We start from the raw sequence: 22,577 nt of genomic DNA on the forward strand, positions 1-22,577 counted from the left end.
CTGGAAGCGGCGGGCCGCCCCCAGGGAGTCCGCTGCCGGCTGGCAGAGCTGGCCGAGACGCGGTCCGGCAAAGCCCGCTTCGAGGCAGCCAGAAAATGGTTTAATTGTAGGCATTTTGAAGATCTGATTATCTCTGTTTTCCCTTGGTTTGGGTGCTGTTTAATGAAAGAGGCCTGAGATAGTTTACGTACTCAGGATGTTTGGGTCTCTGTCTTTGTAAAAAAATTTTTTCTTTTCCCACGACTGTGTTGATTACTCGGTTATTTGTACTTTCGAAGCCCTCCCCCACCCAGTCCCTCATCCCTCTGTCTGTCTCCGTGTGACTGCCCGGTTGGTGCTATCAGATTCATTCAGGAATGCAGGCTGCTTTTGGATTTATGACTTAGGGAAGTAATTAATGTATCTTAAGAGTGAGAGGGTAATTCTGCCCTTATGTCCTGTAATGTCTGAGGTTAAAAAATATGGAATAGCTGTTAAGAAAGGAACCTCCTTTCATCCACAGGGGAGCCTACCTTTTAAGAAATAGAAGATTATGAAAGCATGGTAGCCTCCATAGAGAAGCTTGTGTTTTAAACTTTGACTGGCATGGAAAGTTTTCTTTAATTTTTTGCTTGTTTTGAGACAAGGTCTTGCTGTGTAGTCCAGGCCAGCCTTGAACTCGCAGAAATCCTCCTGCCTCAGCCCCCCAAGTGCTGGGATTTCAGCCGTGCACCACGTCGGCAACCTAGAAAGTTTTCTTTCCTTTTTTTTTTTTCTTTTTTTTTTTTGATTAGGGTCTGATTCTTCTGTCTGCTCTGCAGGTGCATTTTTTCAGAAAATAAACTATTGCTTATTAAATCGACAGCAGTAGTTGAATGAGAAATACTCACTTGTGTAAAAGATGAGAATCTCACTTTCTTTTCAATATACTATGTCTGAAATAACAAGTTAGTATTTTCTATACATGTGTTGCATAAAACTGCTCCCAGGCTGAGATTTTCTGGGTGAACTGAGAAAGCTGAGAGTTCTGGAGGACTCTGAAGCATACTGTTGATATGCTTATAAAAATGGGTTGTGAAGATAAACTTGGAACCCTCTCCTGGCCTATGATTTGGCGGGATCTTTCTCTTATAAACATACTTGCTGCCTCCGAGAAAAGAAGCCTAATTATTGCCATCAGTGGGGCAAAATTACCATGGAAACTGTGACCAAGCGTTGCAGTTTTCTAAAGTCCAGTTAATACCGCAAGTTCGGCCCTGCAGAGCAAGCAAAGTTTCAGGGGTTGTCCTGGGCTACAGATTCTGTGAGTAACTGGGTTCTCGCAACAGACTTATAAATGATGGATTACAAATATTAGAGAGAAGGGGACTCTCGATTTTATTGCTTCTTCCTATCCTGAGGTCAGTAGAAGTCTAATTTGTAGTTGTTTTTCTCCTGCCAGATTATCACCAGGAGGTGTATAAGATCTCAGAATTCAGCAACGATGTGAATGGAGACGCCAAGGAGGTACAACCCGTTGTGTTAGGTAGGTTCCTCTGTCACTGAATTTCTCAGCAAAGCAGTGTGGCCATTTGCAGTTGGGGGGGGGCATTGTGCCACAACGGGAAATGTCTGCCATGGCTTAATGTATGGCACTCTTTTCAGGACCTTTTATTTTACAGATTGCCAATATATCCCTTATTAACATTGCTAAAAGTTGTAATTTCAGACATAAATGTTTATTAGTGTCTACACACAGTGCTAATTATCGCTCACTCACGGAGCCAGATGCTGACCGTGCAGTTCCGTGGCTCTGTACCCACCCCATTTACATTGCCTGTCGCTGGCATGCTTCACTGGCATAGTTTGTGTAATTGGGGTATAACATCTTTGACATCTGGATAACAGAAATTCAATTTCCAGGAAGCTGCTATTTGTTTGGTTTTGCTTCTGCCTTGGGTGGGCTAGAGGATTAATGCGCTGTCTTATTATAACGTCCCTTCACCTCTGTGGCCTGCTTGCTAATCCTGCCATGACAAAATTAAATTAAATCTACAGTCAAAAAGCGTAAGGAAAATAAAAGTGTGATTGTCTGCCTAACCACCTCTTGATAGTGCTAGTTACCATTCTGCGGCTCCTGGGCTCCTGTTTTTCTGGCTTTGTGTTCTTTCCCACCAACATTTCTGGCCGTGGAGAAGAGCCCGCCTTTCCTCCTCCTCCCTGGCTCACCTCAGGGACAGGTGGAGTCAGAGGCAGCATCTCCCAGACCTTCTGACGGTGCCGTCCCACTCTGCATGGGCGGGTGGCCCGGTGTTGCTGCGCGTGCATTGTACTTGTGTACGTGAAGGACTTTGGGTGTGTGGTTTTATTATCTGCAGACCAGGAACTGAAAATGAGACTGTTTAGGATTTTGCCTTTGAGAGTGAAGTGCCCACCGAGTCACAATGGAGAGCACTTGGTGGCCTCAGCCTTAGCCTTGCCCGTGCTGGAGTTCTGCAGCCCCAGGCGGCCGCGTGAGGGTCAGGGGCCGCGAGGCCGGGAGGAAGAACGGGAGAGAAGTCGGGGCGGGAGTGAATGCGGCCAAGGGCCAAGTGCCCCACCGCCTGGGCCTCTAGGTCGCAGGGCTGCTGCCGCTCAGACCCAGCGCAGTGCTCCCTCAGATGAAGACACTGGAGAACACTGTGCTTCACTAGGATCTCTGTTTCGCCCTGAAGGAAGAAAAGGGTGGGTTGCAAAGGACTGGGAAGAAGTCAGAGAGATACAGACACGAAATAGTAGGGAAACGTGAGCATTTCTTACATGAACAGCCTTGGAAGAGGGAGGGAACTGAGGGAGAGCGCGAGACGGAGGCCAGCGCTCCTCTCAGCACCTGTGCACCGTTCAGAGCTCTCGAAAGGCCAAGAGGCGAAGATGTTAGTGAACTGCTGTGTCCCAGAGGGAAGTCTGGGATTATGTGCGTCTCAGCTCCCTAACCTTGGTGAGTTGAATTCGCCGTACGTACCTCTTAGTGTAGCCATTTGAAATAAAGCATTTGCCTTCTGGTAGGAAATTTACGTTGATTATGCAAACGAAACATCATGTCCTTGGTTTGGTTCCCCAGTGAAGGCCTGCCCTTCCCCTCCTTCCTTCTGTGTGCAAGAAAAGTGGGAAAGACACAAGAGGAGGTGACTTTTGAAGAGGAAAAAGGGGAGGATGAGGAACAGGAGCATTCGGAGGCTCAGGGTTCAGTAAACAGCAAACTCTCAAAGGTGGCCACTGCTCTCCTGTTTCCTGTATGATCTGAGGAAGATAATACGAAGACAAGACGGGGCTTGGGATCCACTTTCTTTTGGGGAGGGCGGGACCCACTTTTGAAGTAGTGGGTTAGAAAGATCGGACAGCCTGCTTTTCCACAGTAAGTCAGATACGGTTCCCAGGGAATGTTTTCTTTTGTGATCTTCGGGTCAATTAAAAAAATAATGGAAGTGGTTATGCAAACACGATTTCTAGAACAATTGGAATAGTTACTGGTAACATGTGAAATGAAGAATTTTGTTGTTGACAGTGCTACAGATTATAGTCACTCCTCTTAAAACAGATTTAAATCAGATTCATTGTGTAAGTTGCCAGTATACTCATAGTATTATTTATGGTTTGAAGCATATGGCATCTAGGAGAGTTTGACACCATGGTATCAGGGACTCTTTCACTTGTGCCAAAGTAGTAGTAGCACCGGCCCCCATGGTGTTTTGGAGGACTTTCTGCATCCACATTATCTTTGACACTCTGTGTCTTTAAGATTAAAGTTCATGTCCCAAGGGAGAGGAGAGTGCGGCAGGATTTGGCAGAGGTTCCCACATGAAATCTTTCTCTGGAATATTTTTAGGCTGCTAACCAAGGCAGTGCATTCAAGACAGTAAGGTAGCATGGTAGGGTGAATGGCTTTGGGAATTAATCACACATTTTAAATTTGATGATAGGGTCAGAAGAGGGAACTTTATCCCATGGGTGTTGACTTTCTCAAACTGGCTTGATGGAACTGCAGTAAAGAATTGAGCACTGTTTACAGGAAAACAATTCATTTGATCAATTCAGCAAGTATTTTTGTGAGGAAATACGTGAACTAGCACTTTTCTGGTGTGGAAGCGGGACCTGAAATGGATAGGACGGGGACCCTGCTCTCAGTGACTAAAATACAGCGGAGAGAGGAAGAGAGATTCAGAAAGGAGGCGACAAAATGCAGAAATCACAACTGCAGTTTGAGCTCTGTGTGCAAGGCCATGAGCTGACTCTTTTATGCGAATTATCTCATTTTCTCTGGCAGCAAATCTGTCACAGGGTCTTTATCAGCCCTATGTTGTAGATAAGGCTTAGGGATATTAAGGTAACCCGCCAGAGGTCACTCAGTAGGGTGGCCATAGCCAGGGTCCCAGTACAGGTCCACCTGAGCTTTAAACTCCACATAAGCCTCCGTGTGAACAGTAATCCAATGGCATTCACCAACAAGCAGTAAAGAAGCAGAAGTAAGCCTTGGAATCCCATAGCCTTTCGCCCTGCTGATGGGGAACTCTGCAAAGACGAGACCTTGAACTACAGGAAAGCCTTGGTCAGGCAGAAGATCCCTGGTGGGAAGTGTGTGGGCCAAGGTGGGGTGACAAGCATGGTATAATTAGACTTCAAGTGAATGCTGTTAGACTTCATAGCTACAGAGCGCTTTCACCTCTGCTACCTCACAGGATTTCTACAACGTACCTTCGAGGTACTGAGGGCGGGTACTGTTATTCCGATAGTAGTGAGGACTGGGGCTCAGAGTGAAGTGACTTGCATATGACTGGCGGAACCTGGTGTAAACCCAGGTCTCCTGTCCAAACTTCCCCTCTCCCTGTGTTGAGGCAGACAGACTTGGGTCACTGAGGACATCTTAGATGGTAAGAAGGCACTTTTTGAAAAAAATCTTATGAGACAATTTATTATTTGTAGTAATAATACACGCCATAATGTCTCTTTCATGGATCGTATTTTGGTTTAGGTTTACTATTATCGCATGTGCATTTGAAACATGTTTATTTTTCAGCCATTCAGGTCTCACTTATTCATTTAGCAAATGTTTTTTGAGCTCCGGTTACACACTGCCAAGCCCTGTTCTGGTTGTTCTTTTGAATGTTCAGTGCGGTTTTACACCTTTCAGTAGATGAAGCCTGTGACGTGGTAGCCGTGCCTGTTGAGCACGGTCAGGATCTCTCGGTCCTGAGTCTCTTTGCGGTGGCTTTCTTGAGGACGGCTGTCCCCTGAAGGTCCCCAGAATCTCTCTCCCGAGAACACGGGCAGAACATTCCCAGGCACTTCGCAGGTGCGGGGTCAGCCCCTCGCTGCTGTGTGGTGCTCCCTGGACAGCTGAGCGGCCGCGAGTGGAGCAGGGTGCTCTCCGCCTGGGGCCTGGTGGCCTGGGTCCCACTCCTCCCACGAGGAAGGAGACGCTGATGTTGACGCCGGCGGTGGGATTCCAGGAGGGGCAGCAACCTGGAAAGGGGAGGACCTCGGAGGCCCAGGGAGGGCAGAAGGAAGGACCCTAGAGTCCGTCGTTCGGAAACAGGGGCTCTCACTTCTCTTCCTCTTCCCGGACACGCCCCCCGCAGCTCCAGCCCCGCCGTGTCCTTGCGTCCCTGTCCTTTCACAAACATAAGCACCCCCCATTTTGGTGGCAGAGTTAAGGGGACAGAAAACTAGGCGTGTCTCAAGGTTAGGAATGTGGCAGGTGTGGGTGCCACTTGTTGAGAGCTTGCTGCTAAGGACTTGTAAATGTTGCTTGTCCCTTTAGTTGTCGCGGGAAGGTACCGTCACTCCCACTGTGCAGGCAAGGTATTTGAGGCGTTTGCACAGTCGCTCAGCTCTGCCTCTCCGAAAGCATCCTCTCCCCATCACAAGTTTTCTCCAGGGCACTCCCATGCGGAGCCCCCGGCATGTACAGCAGGTGAAAGAGCAATGGAGCTGCTTCATGAATGGCACCTTACACACCCCGCCGTCCTCGGGACCTCTGCAGCCTGTGAGGGTGCCCTTTCATGATTTAAAAACCCCGGATCACCATCATCAAAAGTATGCCCGACTAGACTAGAGGTCCAAAAATGGCTTTAAAAACCATTGCAAGCCCGAAGTTTAGAGAACCTCCTGAGGACCCATAAGGTCCTATGCGTGCGTACGAATGTGTCTCATCCTGTGGCTGCAGGCTGGGCCGTCTTCGGTGTCCCTGGCTGCCCTGAGTGTGGGAGGCACGGTCGTCAGGCCTGTGCCTGTCCGAGGACATTTGTTTGTCCTGTGGTGACTCCCGCAGCTCTGCCAGGAGGCGGGTGCTCTATCACGCTCGTTTTACAAACGGGTTGTGCAGCTCAGAGGTGGAAGTGCCTCGCCCCGGGCCCTGCGGTGCTGAAGTCACTGACCACCCTAAGACCAGGTCTCCTGACGTCTGGTTCTGGGATCTCTTCCACGCATCAGAGCTGCCTCCGGCCCCTGGCTGGTCTCTCCCGTTTCACCCGTGCGGGCTGATCTTACTCGTAACTCCTCTTCCCTTGCTGGGCTCCTCTTCCTCTGCCTGAACTCTGCGCTCGTTTTGCATCCCTTCCCTGGTCGTTCGGGATCTGTGGTCTGACCCTACCTGTGTCTCCCTACCTCTGAGGTGTCACACCCTCCCATGACCACCCCACTCCCAGCAAGCAGGACTTGCCCAGTGACAGGGACACCTCGGGCAGGAGGAGGGCTGGGCAGAAGCTTCCAGCTGACAAACCCAGGGCCCACTGGGGAAGCAAGGGGTGAGGTTTGCCCCCCGCTCCTGTGCGCCAGGCACTTCCTGTACTTTACCCCTTGAGCCCACACCGCTTCTGAGAAAATAACTGGTCCCATGTTTAGATGAAAAAAACGGGTGTGTAGCAAAGCTAATTTGCCTGGGGTCATACAGAGAGCTGGGGTGAGAGCCTGGGTTTGGACAGTCCAGCCACATTCTTTCCACTTGACCGTGCTGCCGGGGAGGAAGTGCAGCCTGTTGTCCTCCTCTGTTTGCTGTTTCTAGCTTTCCCTTCGGCTCTCAGCTCCCTTTCCCCGCAGCAGAAGAATGTGCTTCTGTCACACTGGTCTCATCAGCCCCTCCTGAGGTGCTTTCCAGTCTCACCTCCGCGTCACCGAGGCTGCTTCTCTCCTCTGCAGCCCTGTCCTGTTCCAGTGCTGAGAGTTCAATTCCAGGATTGCCCAGGCTTATAACCCCTTTCAACACAGCATAGCAGAGAAAAGTGACATTTAGTCAGAAAACCTCGGTTTGATCTCAGGTTAACTTATAACACCTTGGACAAAACTTCAGGGATTTTTTTTTTTTTTAATCTTCTCTAATAGAGCAGTATTGTTGGACTACCTCACCCAGTTCGTCTACAGTATATAGGAAATCGTACACGGTAAAACACTTTTTCAAAATGGGAAACACTATAGTCTTTTTATCCCCTTTTTCCTTCTTCCACAGTAGAAGTTATCTTTCCTGTGAACATTTCAGCACTGAATAATAACTCACTCTTCTGGTATTTGCCGTGTACTACCTAATCTTCTCTTATTTTTGCGCCGGGCTTTACTATGCTCCAGGTCACCCTGCAAATGCTCCTCCCCCTTCTTTACAGTTGCCGCATTGAATCGCGCTTGTTTATTTGCACCGTCTCTCCTAATCTCGCCTAATGCAGATCGTCAGATCCTAGAGGGCAAGTGTGGCCTGGATTCTCTTTTGGATCCTCAGGAGCACTTAGCATGGGGTTGTGTTTATAGTGACACTCAACAGAGAGATGCGCAAACATTGGTCATTTGAATACGTCACTCTCGGAAACTGTGGGGTTGGAATCTGAAGATTTGTCTTAAAATGTACTGTACTGAGACTTTGAGGCACTACGTGATCCAAGCTGAGATGCATCTCACGGAAGGCGAAGCTTTTGTGATACACTAGAATAGAAATTTGTTTATTTCTGATGTTGAACTACCGCTGGAAATTTTGCTTTTTAAAATCTAGAAGGGATCAAAAAAGGAAGGAAGCTTACATATGAAGCCCCCAGCATGTTGAAAACCAAATCAAAAGATTATGTGTGCTGCGCAGAGGTGCCTGAGGTAAACAGACCCATCAGAAAATGCAGGTTGACATTGTCTAGTTCTCAGAATCCGCGTGAAGTTTTTCAGCCTTAAGAGAGTAAAGCTAAACATTAATCAGTCCCAACAACAAACCACAAAACCGTAGCAACTGTCATATGTCTGAGCAGGGAGGACCTCTGCATAGAGTTGCTCAAGCAGTCCCTACCCAGGGGTCCCTCCTGAGTGGCCAGTGGGCTGACGTTCAGTCTGCCACGCTCCCCAAGATCCATGTGGGAGAGCGTCTGTCTTGAGGAGAGATGGCCTCCTTTTGTTTTTCAGGAAGGCTTGGTGTGGTTCAGTAACTAAGTGAGAAGTATCAAAATACATTGTGATGTTTCGCTTCTCCTGTAGTGATTCTGACTCAGTTATTTGAATAAATGTCTGAGAAGGGTAGACTCTAAGGAGACATACTGACAGTTTAGACTTTCTGGTTCCCAGGGGAATAGCATTTTAGCAGAAAACAATATGGACATCTATAGTAGAAAATAAAGATTTTGGAGCAGTGTGTTTTGGAGCTCCAAGTTAAAAATAGACCCAGGACACTGACACAGGAAGTCTGTTACTCCTTTAAGTAACAGATTATGGAAGGGAAAACAACCTGGGGAGGGATACATCAGCCCTAGTGGGGGAGCTGCTGGGGACTCCGGAAGCCTGAGGGTGCAGCCCCCGTCTGGGGGTACCCTTTGGCTCCCTGCAGGATTGCACACAGCTTGCATGGCCGCTCTGCCGGCAGCTCTGCATCCTCTCTTGCCTCCAGGTTGGGTCCCACGTTCCTTAGCATGACAGCCAAGGCCCTGCGTGCAGGCCCGTCTCCTCCCCGCTCACTCTTGACGCTTCCCTTCTCGTGGGTGGGCCCAGCTGTGCCGACTGCTCTTCATCCCCGAGCGGCCTGCTCGCTCACACCGCGGGGATGCGGGATGCGCTTTCTCACGTCACGGACTGCATGGCCCCCGTCTGCGTGCAGTTCGGCTCTGCCTGGTGCCCTCCCGTCCCCATCCTCCTGTTTGCCCGGCCTCTCTCCTCCCTGCAGACTCCAGTCTGATGAGCTTCCTCCAGGAAGGCCTCACAGGTCCTTGCCTTTCTGCAGTGTGCTGTGCGTATCCCTGACAGAGCAAAGCGTTCTTCACTGGCTCATACCTTCCCCGCGGGAGAGTAAACGCCGTAAGAAATCCCTGTATCCCCTCTGCCTAGGAACGTGCTAGTTAGATACAACATCAGTAAGTGCTTCATGAATGCATGAAAGGAGATTCTGATTTTAACTTCAGTATAAAGTAAAATCAGCCAGTGCCCAGCTTTATTATTCAGCTCTGTGTTCCCACCCTGGCTCAGCTGTAGAAATTCATACTTCCTTCTTGATAGCTCACTGGACCTCATACACCCGGAGCAAAGTATGTCAGCACTAGGGATAGTGTATTTTTCACTGTTTTCTTTTTGTTTAGGTTAATAGTCCTCTTCCCCTTTTAATCTCTGCCTGTGAGTCGGACACACCACCGTGCCCGTGCACGTAAACCAGCTCCACCACAGGGCCTTGCACACTCACGCCGCACGGCGTGAAGGCACCCCTGAAAGACTGCGACCTCGGCGTGTGTGCCGCTTGTCCTTCGGCCCGAGTGACCTCTCCTACCCTGTCTCCATGGCTCTCCTGTGTTTATTCTTCCAGGAGTTCCTTCAGGGCAAGACCTCTGCGTTTACATGTCACTGTATTCCCAGCGAGCGGTACTTGGCCGCAGGGTAGATTCTTAACCATTTTTGAGTAAATGAATGAGTACCACGTTCAAACATGGCAAAATATCACTTACCAGTGGGCTGGGGATTTAGTTCAGCGGCATAGCACCTGCCTGGCAAGTGCAAGGTTGTGAGTTCGATTCCCGGTACTGGAAAAAAAAACAAAAAACAAACAAAAAAAAATAAATAAATAAATAAACCTGAAATGTTTAAAAAATATATATATATCACTTACCAGTGGTTATCAGCTGATCTGAGAGGGACCAGGCGTTGAATCCAGACAGTTTTCCGTGCAGGACTGCCCCATAACAGCAGCGCGTGAGGTCGTCATCTGACCCTTGAAATGTTGGTGCCAGTGCAAATATCGGTAGCTCCTCCTCTGAATGTGGTGACAACCCAAGTGCCCCCTACTTATGCGGCACTGTCCTTGCAGCTGTGGTTGTAGGACGAGTCATCTGTGGGCAGTTTAGCCTTGAACGCGGACGGTGCTTTACCAGTGGGAGTATGTTCTAAGAGGTGTGTCATCAGGCAAGTTTGTCATTGTGCGAACCTCTTAGAGTGTGTTTCCAAAAATCTAAGACCGGTATGGTGTTCCTGTTCTGTCATCTTACGGGTCCGTCGTTGGATGCGAACTCCATGGCTGACGAAAACATCACGTGGCTCGTGACTGTGTTCCTGACTGAACCACTTTCCCCTCTTCCGGGCCTGCCTTCCTGTGTCCGTCTGTCTCACAAGTGAAAGGCTGTGATGGACCAGTGCAGCTGCCAGGCTGTGACTAGAAGAGAGAGACCAAGAGCACATTCCACTGATGGCCAGCATACTGTGCCTCCTTTCTAGACCAAGGGCAGCTTATTGCATGCATACTTGACAGTATATTTTAAAATAATTACAGATTTTAGATTTTCCTTCAGTATCCCAGGCAATCAGTATCCTTGTAAATAAAAATTCATAAAATTGTTCTTAGCATTACTTTTTTTTTCCAATATGTACAAATATAGTGTATTATTTTATTTGAGTTCCAAGAGTTTTACAGTGTTTTTTACTTGGAAATCAAATTTTATATCTGAAAGGTTAATGGGGAAAACTAATTATGCTATCTGGTAACCAAATGTGTAATGAGACATTTGTCTCTGTAATTAACAGCGAGGAACTTTATGGTTTCATAAAACCGAATGCCACATAGAGTATTCTGTGAGCATTTGTTTGGATGAGGTGTCCAAAACAGAAATGTTTATGGATGATATAAAGTTGAACTGAAATGTAATGCAGGTGTCTGCGCATCTTACAGCATTTTTCATTGTTGAAATGGAAGCCAGAAGATTAATAACTTTACATTGTCATGATAAAATAAGTAATATGTTCTTGGAACAGTGGTACGGTACATAAGTTACTCAGTAATTCCAAGAATTTATTCTGTTCCAGGAATAATATCTTTAACAATTTATTTTTACAGAAAAACTTGATGCAGCGTAATAGACTATGAAGTTGCTTGTCTGTTTAATGGAATTGTATCTCAAATATGACTTTACACCTACATGTAAAATGTAAAGAACCCCACAGAAATACGAGGTTAAGGTACAGCTTAAAAGCAGAAAGTCAGGAGGTGCAGAAGTTAAGGTTTTTCAGCTAGCATTAACTCATTCTCTCTGCACATATATAATTTTTCGATTACGAGCAAGACTTTAATGGGTACCTTAATATGCACCGCATGAACTGTGGCTGAGGAACGGCTGCTGCAGGAGTGTGAGCTTTAGCGTTTCTCCCCGAGTTCACTGTTCCTCCTTCCAGCCCTCCGGTGCTGCAGCCGGGTGCAGATGAGTGGCCCCCCGTGGCTTGGCTTCTCCAGGTTATTCTGGTCATTCTGGGCAAGCGGCTTGGCTTTTTCCTTTGTCAAGAAGGGGAAACTATTCCCCAGCTGTCATCTTTGAGGAACTAGGGAGCAGATACACATGAGGTGTGTTCCCTGGGAAGAGCTTTAAGACATAATTGAGTAGCGCCAATACTTGAGAGGACTCGAATGGCATCTGCTTCCCATCCCCCTACTCACTCCATGAACAGAATCTTTTTCAAAGATGTCACAGGTTGGGGTTTACTTCTAGTACATCAGTATTTCTTTCAGCTTTCTGTAATTGTATCTTCTAGCCTACCTTTTACTAGAATGTATTTATTTTTGTATTCATTTTGTAGCTAGGTATTGAGTAGCCGGTAGCGCCGGGCTCAGAGATTTAAAAACCCACAAGGTGTGATAAGGGTAGGGAAGAATTCTGTGAGGACTTGCCGTAGGGAAGCCTCTCCAAGCCTGAGGGGTTACAGAACATGACCCCTGAGAAAATGACGAGTAGGCTGAGACCAAAAGATCAGACTGTGGGGGCTGAGGAGGCACAAGGGGTGGTCTTCGTGGAGACCAGCATGGAAGGACACTGGTGAGGGCCTTCGCTGTATCTATAACAGGAGACCCTGTGGTTGCGCATGACAGCTGCTGATGGGGTTCTGACTGGCCTGTTCTGAAGTGAGACCCGAGTACTGGTATTTTTAAAAATTTGCCCTGGTGATGGTAATGTGTAGCCAAACCTAAAGTCACTACCGTAGAATAAAGGGAGATGTGCCAGAGCCAAGACTGGAGAAGCGGGCAGGGGACTCAGGTGTGGAGGCCAGGAAGTCATGCTGAGGAGCTGGGGTTCTGCTGGAGATGGTTGGCACTCCAAGGCACATGCATATTAGCTTCAGGAAGGAGTAGGTTGTGGGGAGTAGTGCTGCAGGCCTGTGGAAGTGGCCCCAGGAAGTGGAAATGGGAAGGAGCTGGCGGCAGGGAGAAGAAGAAGGGTTCTAAAGTAATGCACAGCTCATAGGAACAGCACTTAATTTGACTGATTTGCTGTGGGAAGTAGAGAGTAGAACTAACTCTCAGGTTTCTGGTTTGGACAGAGAGTTGGTTCCATTTATTAAAACGTGGAGATGAGGATAGCCACAGTTCCTTTTTAGGTGTGTTTTTCAAATGTTCAGGTGAGGCTGTCCAGTAAGCAATTGGATGTATGAATCTGGAGTCCCAGACTGGGGTCTGGGCCTGAGTGCTTGCCGATGGATGGTTACTTGAACCAAGTGAGATCCGGAAAGTGGGTCCGGAAAGAATATGCCCAGGCCAGTGTCCTAGGGTACTAGGACTCAGAAGGCAGTGCTTTGCACCCCGTGTGGTTGTGACGGAGAATAAGTCATGATGTCAGTGTAGTGGCTAGTCACCGACACTACAGTAATAAAGAGAATAGAAAACGTCAGTTAGTTGCACACAAGGATAAATTCATGAACTCTCGTTAGTTATGTGCAAGGTACCTATATGTTATGTGTGTCCTAGGTCCTCATGAAAAATGTATTTTTTTTCTGTGAACTGTGGTTAGAAAAGTTTAGAAGCTACTGATTTAAGCTACCATTGCCCCCACCAAAGGATTTCCCACTAGTCTCACTCCGGGAAGGTTGTTTTCCTCCAGATACTTTAGACCCAAAGTTATCTGAGTTCCCCAAGACCCTTGGAAGAAAAAAGTGTTACAAAGCGACCAATATTTCATCATCATTAATATTATTTACAATGAAGGTGAAACTGCAATCGCACGTTTCTCTGTAACTTGCAATATTCTAAAAATTTAAATGACCAAAAAATGTAATATTAATAACATGTTTATATTTAACTGATCCATGATGTCTATAGGTGTGTAAATTAGAATTTCAGGAAGGAGGACAAATCTGAACTTGTGTATTAGGGCTTTGTTAAAAGTTTTCTGTACAGCAGATCAGAGGATCAGCATTTCAAATTATATTGAGAAGGGTATCTCCTTCCAAACAGTAAATTATGAATATTTATCTTTCATTGGATGAAGTCAAGATTTTGGTTATATTACTATGGGAGCTCAGAGGCAGCTCTTCATCTGCAATCTTGTTATATTTTTCCTGTGTGTTTTGCCAGTCTTGGAAGGCATTAGCTATATTATTTCACAGAATCACAAACACAAATTTATATTCTACTTTGGTTTTTGTAGAACTAACAAGATTTACATGAACGAAATTTCCAATGTAAAAGAAAGTTTTTGAGACTTACTCTTCTAGCGTGGAGCAGTGTGACTGAGGAGCCGTCAGGTGAATTCGTAAAGGTGATGAGTGAGGCCTTGGGGTCCATCCCTAGCCCCCGACAGGAAGATAAGGAAAAACACCCCACTGCTGCTGCTGTTGGTGCTTACATAAGTAGGTGGTTCAGGTGCTGCTACGGCTTATGTCTAGATGTCCCCCAAAAGCCTCACGCAGTCATAGGGCTTTTTTAGAGGTGGCTGAATCTAGGATGTGTGATGCTGGATTAAAGATGTGTGATTGGTTTGGCATAGTTCTGGCTCGGATTAAGGGTGTGAGTGCTACACCCTCCCTAGGGGAGACAGTCTGCCTAAGGAACAGAAAGAATCTTGTTGCTTGCTTGCTTTTGCTGTCTTCTGCCGCCCTGAACTTTTCTCCTCTGGGATGGCCCTCTGCCAAGCCACCCTGCCTTGGAGCCAGGGAAGAGCTTTAAGATATAATTGAGTAGCGTCCTATAATTGATCATGGGCCTCAGGATACTGGGAGCTAAATGAACCTTTCCTCCTTTTAACTTGGGGTGTCGGGTATTTTGTCTCAGCAACAACAGAGACGTAATTAAGACAGGTGCTACGTAGTTCCCAAAGCACCCACTTCAAGGCCTGGCAGCTCTCCGGACACCACATGGCTTGATTGTGTCATGAATGCAGTAGCTCCTGCCTTTCAGCTGCTTACTGGAGCGAGCTGGTACTGTAGTGATGTGCGTGGGCCTAAGAGCTTGTGTGCCCTGTTCTTTACCCTGTTTTCTCCCGGGTAAAATGTATACATCAACATCGGGAACTCTTCCTTTGTTATCAGGAGTAAGTGTAGGTAGACTGCTGGGGACATGGTAAGTGCTATCAGTGGTAGCTTTACTATTCTTGCCCCCAGAATACATCCAAATTCTTTGCTAAAAACATACAGCTTATAAAGACCTTCAGGAGATGATCTTGGGTGTGCATTGGGGTTGTGAGATACGCCACTTCCCAGTACCCTGCCTTCCTGGCTTTTGTTGCCGCTCTGTCCAGCCACCTGTTAGTCATTCCTGCCCAATCTCATCAAACTGTGTATAGCTGAAGCTGTCCCCACCAATTGCTTTATCCCTAGCTTTAGTACCTTAGGGAAAAAAAATTCACGTTTTTTCTGGATTTTTTTCTTTAAAACAATAATCCAAGCATGGTGGTACACACCAACAATCCTAGCACTCTGGTAGGCTAAGCAGGAGGATGGTAAGTTCAAGACCAGTCCAGGCAACTTAGTGACTTAGCAAGACCCAGGTTCAAAATGAACGATAAAGAGCTGGAGGTATAGCTTAGTGCACAGACCTGAGGTTCAGTTCCCAGTGCTAAAAAGAATTTTGAAACCGTTTCAGAAGTTAAAATTGTAAAATGGAGAACAAGGTCTAAAGTAAAGAAGGAAAAGACCCCATCCCAGTCGCACTGTGTTGCAGCTTTCTTCACCTAACCGAATCTCCGTTTATTTCATGTACGTTGAGAACCTTGCTTGAGCCAGGCAGGCTTAGGCCAAGATTATCCACGAACGGATAAGGTCATGAGCTCGCCCTTTCTGGAGTTCAAGTTTGTCTTGTACATACTTTGAAATTACTGCACAGGGCCTGCTTCACTCTGTGCAGATGTGTAAGGAATATCATTATTTCATTTTACCAGTATGCCAGAATCAGTTACCGAATATTTTGCTGAGAAGTGTGTGTTCTCAGTGTTGCCCTGTACGGTGACAGTGCTCTGACCGTTCCTGTGTGCATGTGGGGTACTTGTGATAGCAGTTCGGTGGGATAAATCTGTTGTATTTGCCAAATACAGGGTAAACAATTTCATGTTAATTTTCGTTACATTAATAATTGAGGATATAAGAGATTTAACATATTTATTGGTCATTTATTTATTAATCTTGTAGGTGACACGTTTATGTCCTTGGCCCCATTTTCCTTTGTTTATGTTCAGCTTTATTCATCTGCAAAACATCTTCTATGTTTTGGGGATTTTTTAACTCCCTGACATGATTATTCTTGAGCACTACTTGAAGTGCTGGTTTCAGATTAAGTACTTAATGGTAGAAGGAATTACTCACCAGAGGGAGGTTGAATGGCAGTGCTGTTGTAAGACTTCATTTTTGGGCCGGGGATGTAGCTCAGCGGCACAGTACCTGCCTGGAAAACACAAGGCCCTGAGTTTGATTCCCGGTACAAAAAAAAAAAAAAAAAAAAGACTTCATTTTCTGTGATATAGGAACATCTGGGGGAGATAAACTCTGGACCTGCTTGGGTGGCCCTAATCACGTCATGTCACTCTTACCAGAACATTTTTTGATTTCCTGTCACTTCCGGGATCTGTCTGTTTTTGACGGTGACCCGTTCCTTCCGGGACTGCAGCTAAGTTAGCATGCTCACGGCTGGCCACTTGGTTGTTCCCTGCCCTTGTGCCTCGTTCAACGTAGCTCCCTGTGCCCTCCTCCCCAGAGTGCCCGTGAACACTGGCACTGTGTGTTGGCCATCTCAGGTCTCACGTCTTCCTGAAGCTGCCTGTAATCTTCTCGGCTTAACCTCTTCATCCTAACTCTTGAAGCACTTGTCCCTGACCCAGTGTCTAAGGTGTCCATCATGTGGATGTTCCATTCCGTTGTGCACACTATTAATGTATTCCTGGAACTGCAGCTGGGGACGGTGAGAAACCTAACTTACAGCTTCCGGCCCGCCTCTGTGATGCCCCTGCCACCGGCCCTGTGCTCATGCAGATGGGTAACTGGATGTGGGATTGTTCCGGAGTCCGTGGGAAGTTACGCATCTTGCTGGGGGATAATTGTTTTGAAGTTAAACCCGGAAATAATACAGTATAATATTTGCATTTAAGATAAAACATTGACCATCAAAGAAAATGATTTGCTGCCCATGCCCTTCCCAGGACTTTGCCCCGAAGCTTCTCAGGGATGTCTGTTCTGAGTCTCCTGGGGTTCCTTAAAGGAAGAGTTTAAGCAGCAGCCTGGTAGCCCATGTTGAGCCCACTTCTTGCTTTACTTCAGGGATCCCTGTGCTTGTCCTGGCCCCTAATACTAGTATCGCCCCTTTTGCTCTCTGTGCTTTGAAGGTCTGTTTTCCGGGGGGATCCGTGGCACTCTCTCGGAACATGTGCTGGCTTCCCAGGCCTTGACCGCGATCAGAAAGTGCCCCTGCCTGCTGCCTGGCCTCCGCAGTTGACCGTACTGTTAAGGCTGCCCTTCCATTAGAAGAGGGGCATTGCATTCTCACCTTTTGGACATTAATTTCCTCTTCCATCCTGGACTTTAAATTCCTGAAAGAAAGAGATTGTATCTTTTTATTTAATGTTGTGATAGTGCTTATTAACTTTACAAAATACGGGGTTTCATATTATGTGGTATTTTCATATTATGCAGGTAATGTTTTAATCCTATCCACCATTACCCTTCCTAATACCCCTTTCCTCACCCCTTATTTTCTTCATATATTCTCTTATATTTAATGTATCTTTCAAGGTAATATATCCTCTTCTATTTCTGTCTTTCTCTTGCTCTCACGGGTCTTAGATTTACTAGTAATATAGTAAAGGTTTGTAAAATAAGCAGATGACTCAGTATCTAAATAGATTTTAAAGGAACTGGATTTCCTCTCATGCAGATGCTGTGTAGACACTGGCTCCTTCATTATTTTTCATGTGTGATTTTCAGTTTGAGTCTGCACATACATGGCAACATATTTGTAGTCTAGCTGCTGCTTATCACAGCGTTTGATCCAACCAATCAGATGTTCCGTCGCCCCCACCCTTTCCCCTCTTCTTCCCAGCGGCATTCGGGCTATGCGGTGTGGAGCCCTCGGAGTTCTTGAATGTGCTCCAAGGACCGGTTGGGGCGTCTGGGCGCTGACACACCCGCCTCAGCAGACCTTTGCTCTGTTTGTTGGGGTTTCACTTAAGACTGTGTTTGAAAAAAGGGTTTCCTTGGAAAACGGTGCCTCTGCTGTGTACACTGACCATTGTTTTTCAGACCATTTTTTGCTGAGTTGGAATCCCAGTCCTGCGTGTCCCTTGTAAACATGGCTGTTGTCCCTCAGGCTGCCAGCTGGGACCTTGATGACATCTGCATGTTAACCTGGGCCCAGAATGGGGTGCCGGCCTCAGGTCATTTTGTAGCAGCGTCTACTTGAGATTCCTTTCTCTGGCTGAGGGCTGAGCCCGCGGGACGAAAGTGCAGTCTGGACACCACTGGGGCCGGCCTCCCTCCTCCTGCCCTTCCCTCCCACGTGGCACTGGGCCAGCCTCTGCAGATTTTTCAGAGGAAGTGTTTCCGACCATACAGTGTAAGCTTTGTCATCTTATTTCCCACTGATAAACTCAGCTTTTTTCTGTTTCCACGCCGTTACCTAAAAAACACGGGGAGTTTTAAAGCATTCTTTTTAAAAAGTACATTCGCAGCGTTGTGCTGCCAGCGCTGCTGTCCAGCTCCAGAGCATCTTCATCATCCCCGATGGAGACACATTCTCACCATCGCTCTTGTACAGATGCTTCTGCACTCCGACGCGGGCGTGTGTGCGCGGGAAGGGCAGCTCTTTAAGGCCATCTGTTGCCTGCCGTCCAGCCTGGAAACTACGTTTTCAATCTGTCCTTCTCCTTGTTGATGAAAGAGCAATGTCCCCCTCATAATACCCCGCAGTATATTTGGGTATAATTAAGTCATTGAGTAGCCATTCATTTCTTAATGAAACAACTCCACTCTTTTGCTCATTTAACCTTTTCCTTGTTCGTTAATCGTTTTTGTTGGCTTCTTCATTATCGCCTCAAGTTTTTCCATGGCCTCTTTAAAATAGCACAGAACTGGACGTGCTAGAATAACAAAAGTCTGGCCCACACTGAGGGTAGGGGAAGGGTTGTACCCCACTTCTGCACAACAACTTCTGTCCATTCTGCTGAGGTGAGGCCCCCATAAATGGACACCCGGCTGGGGGACTTGCTCTTGGTCAGGGAGAATGAGGCACTTGTGCTTGTTACCTGCCACATGAAGTCATGTATCTTTTAATATTTAAATGCCTGTTTTGAGCTCCCCATATGCTAGATGAATAGGGAACCCAGGAGCTCCCTGTCAGGTGTCCTCCAGTCTCTGCAATTGGTAATGACCCTCAGAGGCTTGCGGGTACTGGAGTCTGGAGTCCTGTTTCACGGGCAACTTTCTGCCATAGCTACACTTCCAAGCGCCTGGTGAGCACCTAAATTTTCTGTATTAAAATGAGTCTGATGAGACTAGGATGTAGGTCAGTGGTTGAAAATGAACTTAGCATGAACCAAGGCTCTGGGACTAATCCCCAGCACGCATGTGTGTGTAACTGCATGCGCGCGCGCACACACACACACACACACACACACACACACACACACACACACGAGGCTTCTTATATCCCCAGATCTCTACAACTGTGTTTTGCCAATTCTCTGGCCACTATTCACATCCAGTTAGGCACCTGAGCTAGAAACCTCAGAGTTGCCATTCCTTGATTCTCCTGTGTCTCTACCCTCACTGCATCGCCCCACTAGATAATTACCACCCCCATTTGGTTAAGGTTCTCCATTGTCTTAATTCTACCTTCTGTCTCTACGCCCACCTCCCAAGTCCCAGTGAAGGCATCTGCCATGACTGTAAGCCTTGCCAAGAATATTCTGCTGGATTTCTTTCTCCACACCAGTTTCACCATAATTTCACCAGAATTATTTTTCTAAAGAACATGTCTGATTATTTGTTATTCCTCTACTAAAAGAGATAATGGAGTTGACTTACCCAGCAGAGTAGCCCGTTGTCTCCAGTGTAAAATTTGACCTTATCCTGGCACATGAGGTCCTTAATGGGAGGATGGCCACCCTGACAGCTCAGTGTCGTGACCTGCACGGCTCCTGTGAATCCTGAGCTGCTGGCACGTGGAGCTGCTACTCAGGAGGAAGTACAGAAGGTGGGCACGGCTCTGTGAGCTCCTTCCTGAGGCAGGAGAAGTGGGATTTTAGCGGCCAGAAGAAACCCAAGTTCACTCTTGCCCACATTCACATCGTCCTCGGGGCGGGAGGATAAATACCGTGCAGGTGAGGCAGTGTCCTCCAGGAAGAGCTGGGCCTTAGCCCAGGAAGGAAGCAGACAGTATCACCTGCGAATGGCAGGGCCCTTTACTCTTCGAGTACCTGACTAGTTCTCGAGAGTGAAGGGAATCGGGATCGGTAGGTTCTGCACAGTCAGGACCATTTTCAGAGCAGGAAATCCGTGTAGAGGGATTTGGGTAAAAGATGTTGAGAGCTTTGGAGAGGAGTGCCTTCAGTTGTGTCCAGTGATCTTTGTATTTTTGGAACCTCAGAGGTGCTCCATAAAATGTTTGTTGACTAGTTTCTTTCCAATACCTTTCCACTCTTGCATTAATAGATTGTTTACTACTTTGGTGTTGCACTTAATTCTGTTGGATTTCATTATGTCTTTGATAAGCCAGTTCTTTTACACTTACTTGAGAAAGGCTTACGGAGTGCTTCTGTATACACCAAGACCAGGTCATATGTGGGATGAAGATGCAGTAACTGTTCTTCGTGTGTCTTCATAATGACAGGACAGGTACAGAGGCACACGTGCCGTGTGTGTACAACCACTGTCCCTGTTCGTGGCTGTCTCTTACTGCCCAAGGCTGTGAAGGTTCTGCGTGGTGTATCCTTGTGAAGTTAAGTCAGATTCTCTGTGGTGACCTGTCTGTTGCCCTCATACTTACCACATATGCGAGACTCTGTAGCATGTAAATTTTTTTATGTAAAGGAAAGTGACAGTACTGACATTGACGAAGGAGTAGAATTCAGCCTGCATTCTTCTCTAGACCCTGTCCATGGAGTATAATTACAAAACTCATAAGAGGAATTCAGTTAAGGTTGCTTTACTAATAAAGCAGCCACATGGCTCAGCTTTGTTAAAGTAACATTTCTCTTTGTTTTTCCAAAATTAATTTAAGTTCTAGGAGTTGTGCATAAGTGAAAACATAGAAAAGTGTGGAAAGAAGTCAGAAAAAACGCACAGGTGACCTGGTAGAATCTTACTTTTCTGGATAGCGTCTTGCTCCTAATTGTTTACTTTTCTAAATATTTCTAATAGAGAGGACTCTAATTAGAACTAGAAAGACACAAAATTAAACTAACGTTTCAATCTCATCCTTTCTGCCATTTTTAAAGATTAGAGTTTGGGTTCCACTGTGATGGAATAAGCCACTTTTCCTGTGGACACATGTGACTTCCAGAAGCTCTAGGATCCATCTGCAGTGTCTGCTCCCCGCAAAGTGAAGAGTCTTGGCTAACGCCTTAGAGGCTGAGAAGCCTATGTTCCTCTTACACTGCTTCTGCATATTTCTTGGTTTGGTTCTGACTAGCACAGGCCTGGCTCAGATTCAGGAAGCTGAAGTCCGAGGATACAGAGTGACTTGTCTGAGAGCCAGTGGCGAGTTAAGTGCAGCTGAGAAGCGAGTCCAGGCCTCAGGGTCACGGCCCGGCTTCCTCACCATGCCTGCTCGCCTCTGCTGTCCGGGCAGTTGCCCCCAGCCTGCCTGCCTGCTCTCAGCACCCACACCTCTGGGTTCTGTAGGATGACTCAGCATCCCCTCTCCTGTAATGACGCATCAGGTTGGAGAAGAGAGTCCCACTGACTCGGGCCTGCGTGGCCTGGCTGAGGGCAGCTCCTTCCGGGGGGCCCTGGGTACGAGAAGAGGCAGTCAGCAGCCCTGCCAGTGACGAGCAGGCTTTGTGCAGCCTGCTTGTGCCTTGGGCCTGGTCAGAGAACAGAGGGTGAAAAGTGCAGGGAAGCCCTGCTTCTGTCCCGCGGTGCGGCTGCCTGGCCAGGAGGGTGTGTGACTGGAGCTCTGTCTTCCAGACTAGCCCGAGCCCCTCCAGACGCACCCTGCTCCCAGGCACTGTGAGGACGGTGTAAGAGTTGCTGACTTTGTATTATTTAAAACATGCTTGCTCGTTTATTCTCATACAATCTGGAATATGATTTATTGTTTCTTTGCTATAATCTTCACTGGTGTTTGAAGTGGAAATAGTTTTATTACAAATTCAGATATTTTTCCTCTGAGGCATATGCCAACCTTTAACAATATTGTAACTTTGGAAATCTGTGGTTTTTTTGTATTCGCCAGTGTTTAATATTAAAGATAGAATTAGTATTTTTATAACCGTTTTTAAAAAAAGTTGTAGAGGTTGGAGGAATAGTTAAGTGGTAGAGTATCGCTTAGCATGAGCAAAGCTCTAGGGTCCATCCGCAGTGTCTACTCCCCCCAAATTGAAGAGCCTTATCTTAAAATAGTGTGTAAAATTTCTCTACACAGTATCTGCTAATGTGATACGTATATCAGTAAGCTAAATATCTAACTAGGTAATACAAAATAGCTAGGTTCTTGTGCAATTACTAGTTCTACTGAGAAGTCTAGATTATATGACGCCAAGTATATTAAAATACTATGCTATACATTTATTTGCAAGAGCTATGCTCTCTTAATGGACATTTTCTTTTGTCCTTTTCTTTTTCTCCTAGTCTAAATTTGAGGCATTGAGTAGAGTGACTCATGAATGGGAACACATACCTGGACTTTTAATGCCCAGGTTAGAGGAAGAAAGTAAAGCGAGTCTTTTCATTTCTGCGAAGACACT

The 22,577-nt window shown here is 46.7% G+C and overlaps 1 protein-coding gene across 1 annotated transcript in view; it reads left to right on the forward strand.

Annotated features, from left to right (window-relative positions):
• Positions 1-1,420: 1,420 nt before the first annotated feature.
• The window catches only part of Bend7 (BEN domain containing 7), a gene marked incomplete at its 5' end in the record, with an annotated part of 82,371 nt that continues 61,214 nt past the window's right edge, over positions 1,421-22,577 (forward strand). Inside the window, 1 exon segment of the mRNA XM_005387164.2 lies at positions 1,421-1,504. Coding sequence (XP_005387221.2) covers positions 1,421-1,504 — 84 coding nt within the window.

This window comes from Chinchilla lanigera, unplaced genomic scaffold, assembly GCF_000276665.1.
Source record: "Chinchilla lanigera isolate Chin_1 unplaced genomic scaffold, ChiLan1.0 scaffold00028, whole genome shotgun sequence".
NCBI lineage: Eukaryota > Metazoa > Chordata > Mammalia > Rodentia > Chinchillidae > Chinchilla > Chinchilla lanigera.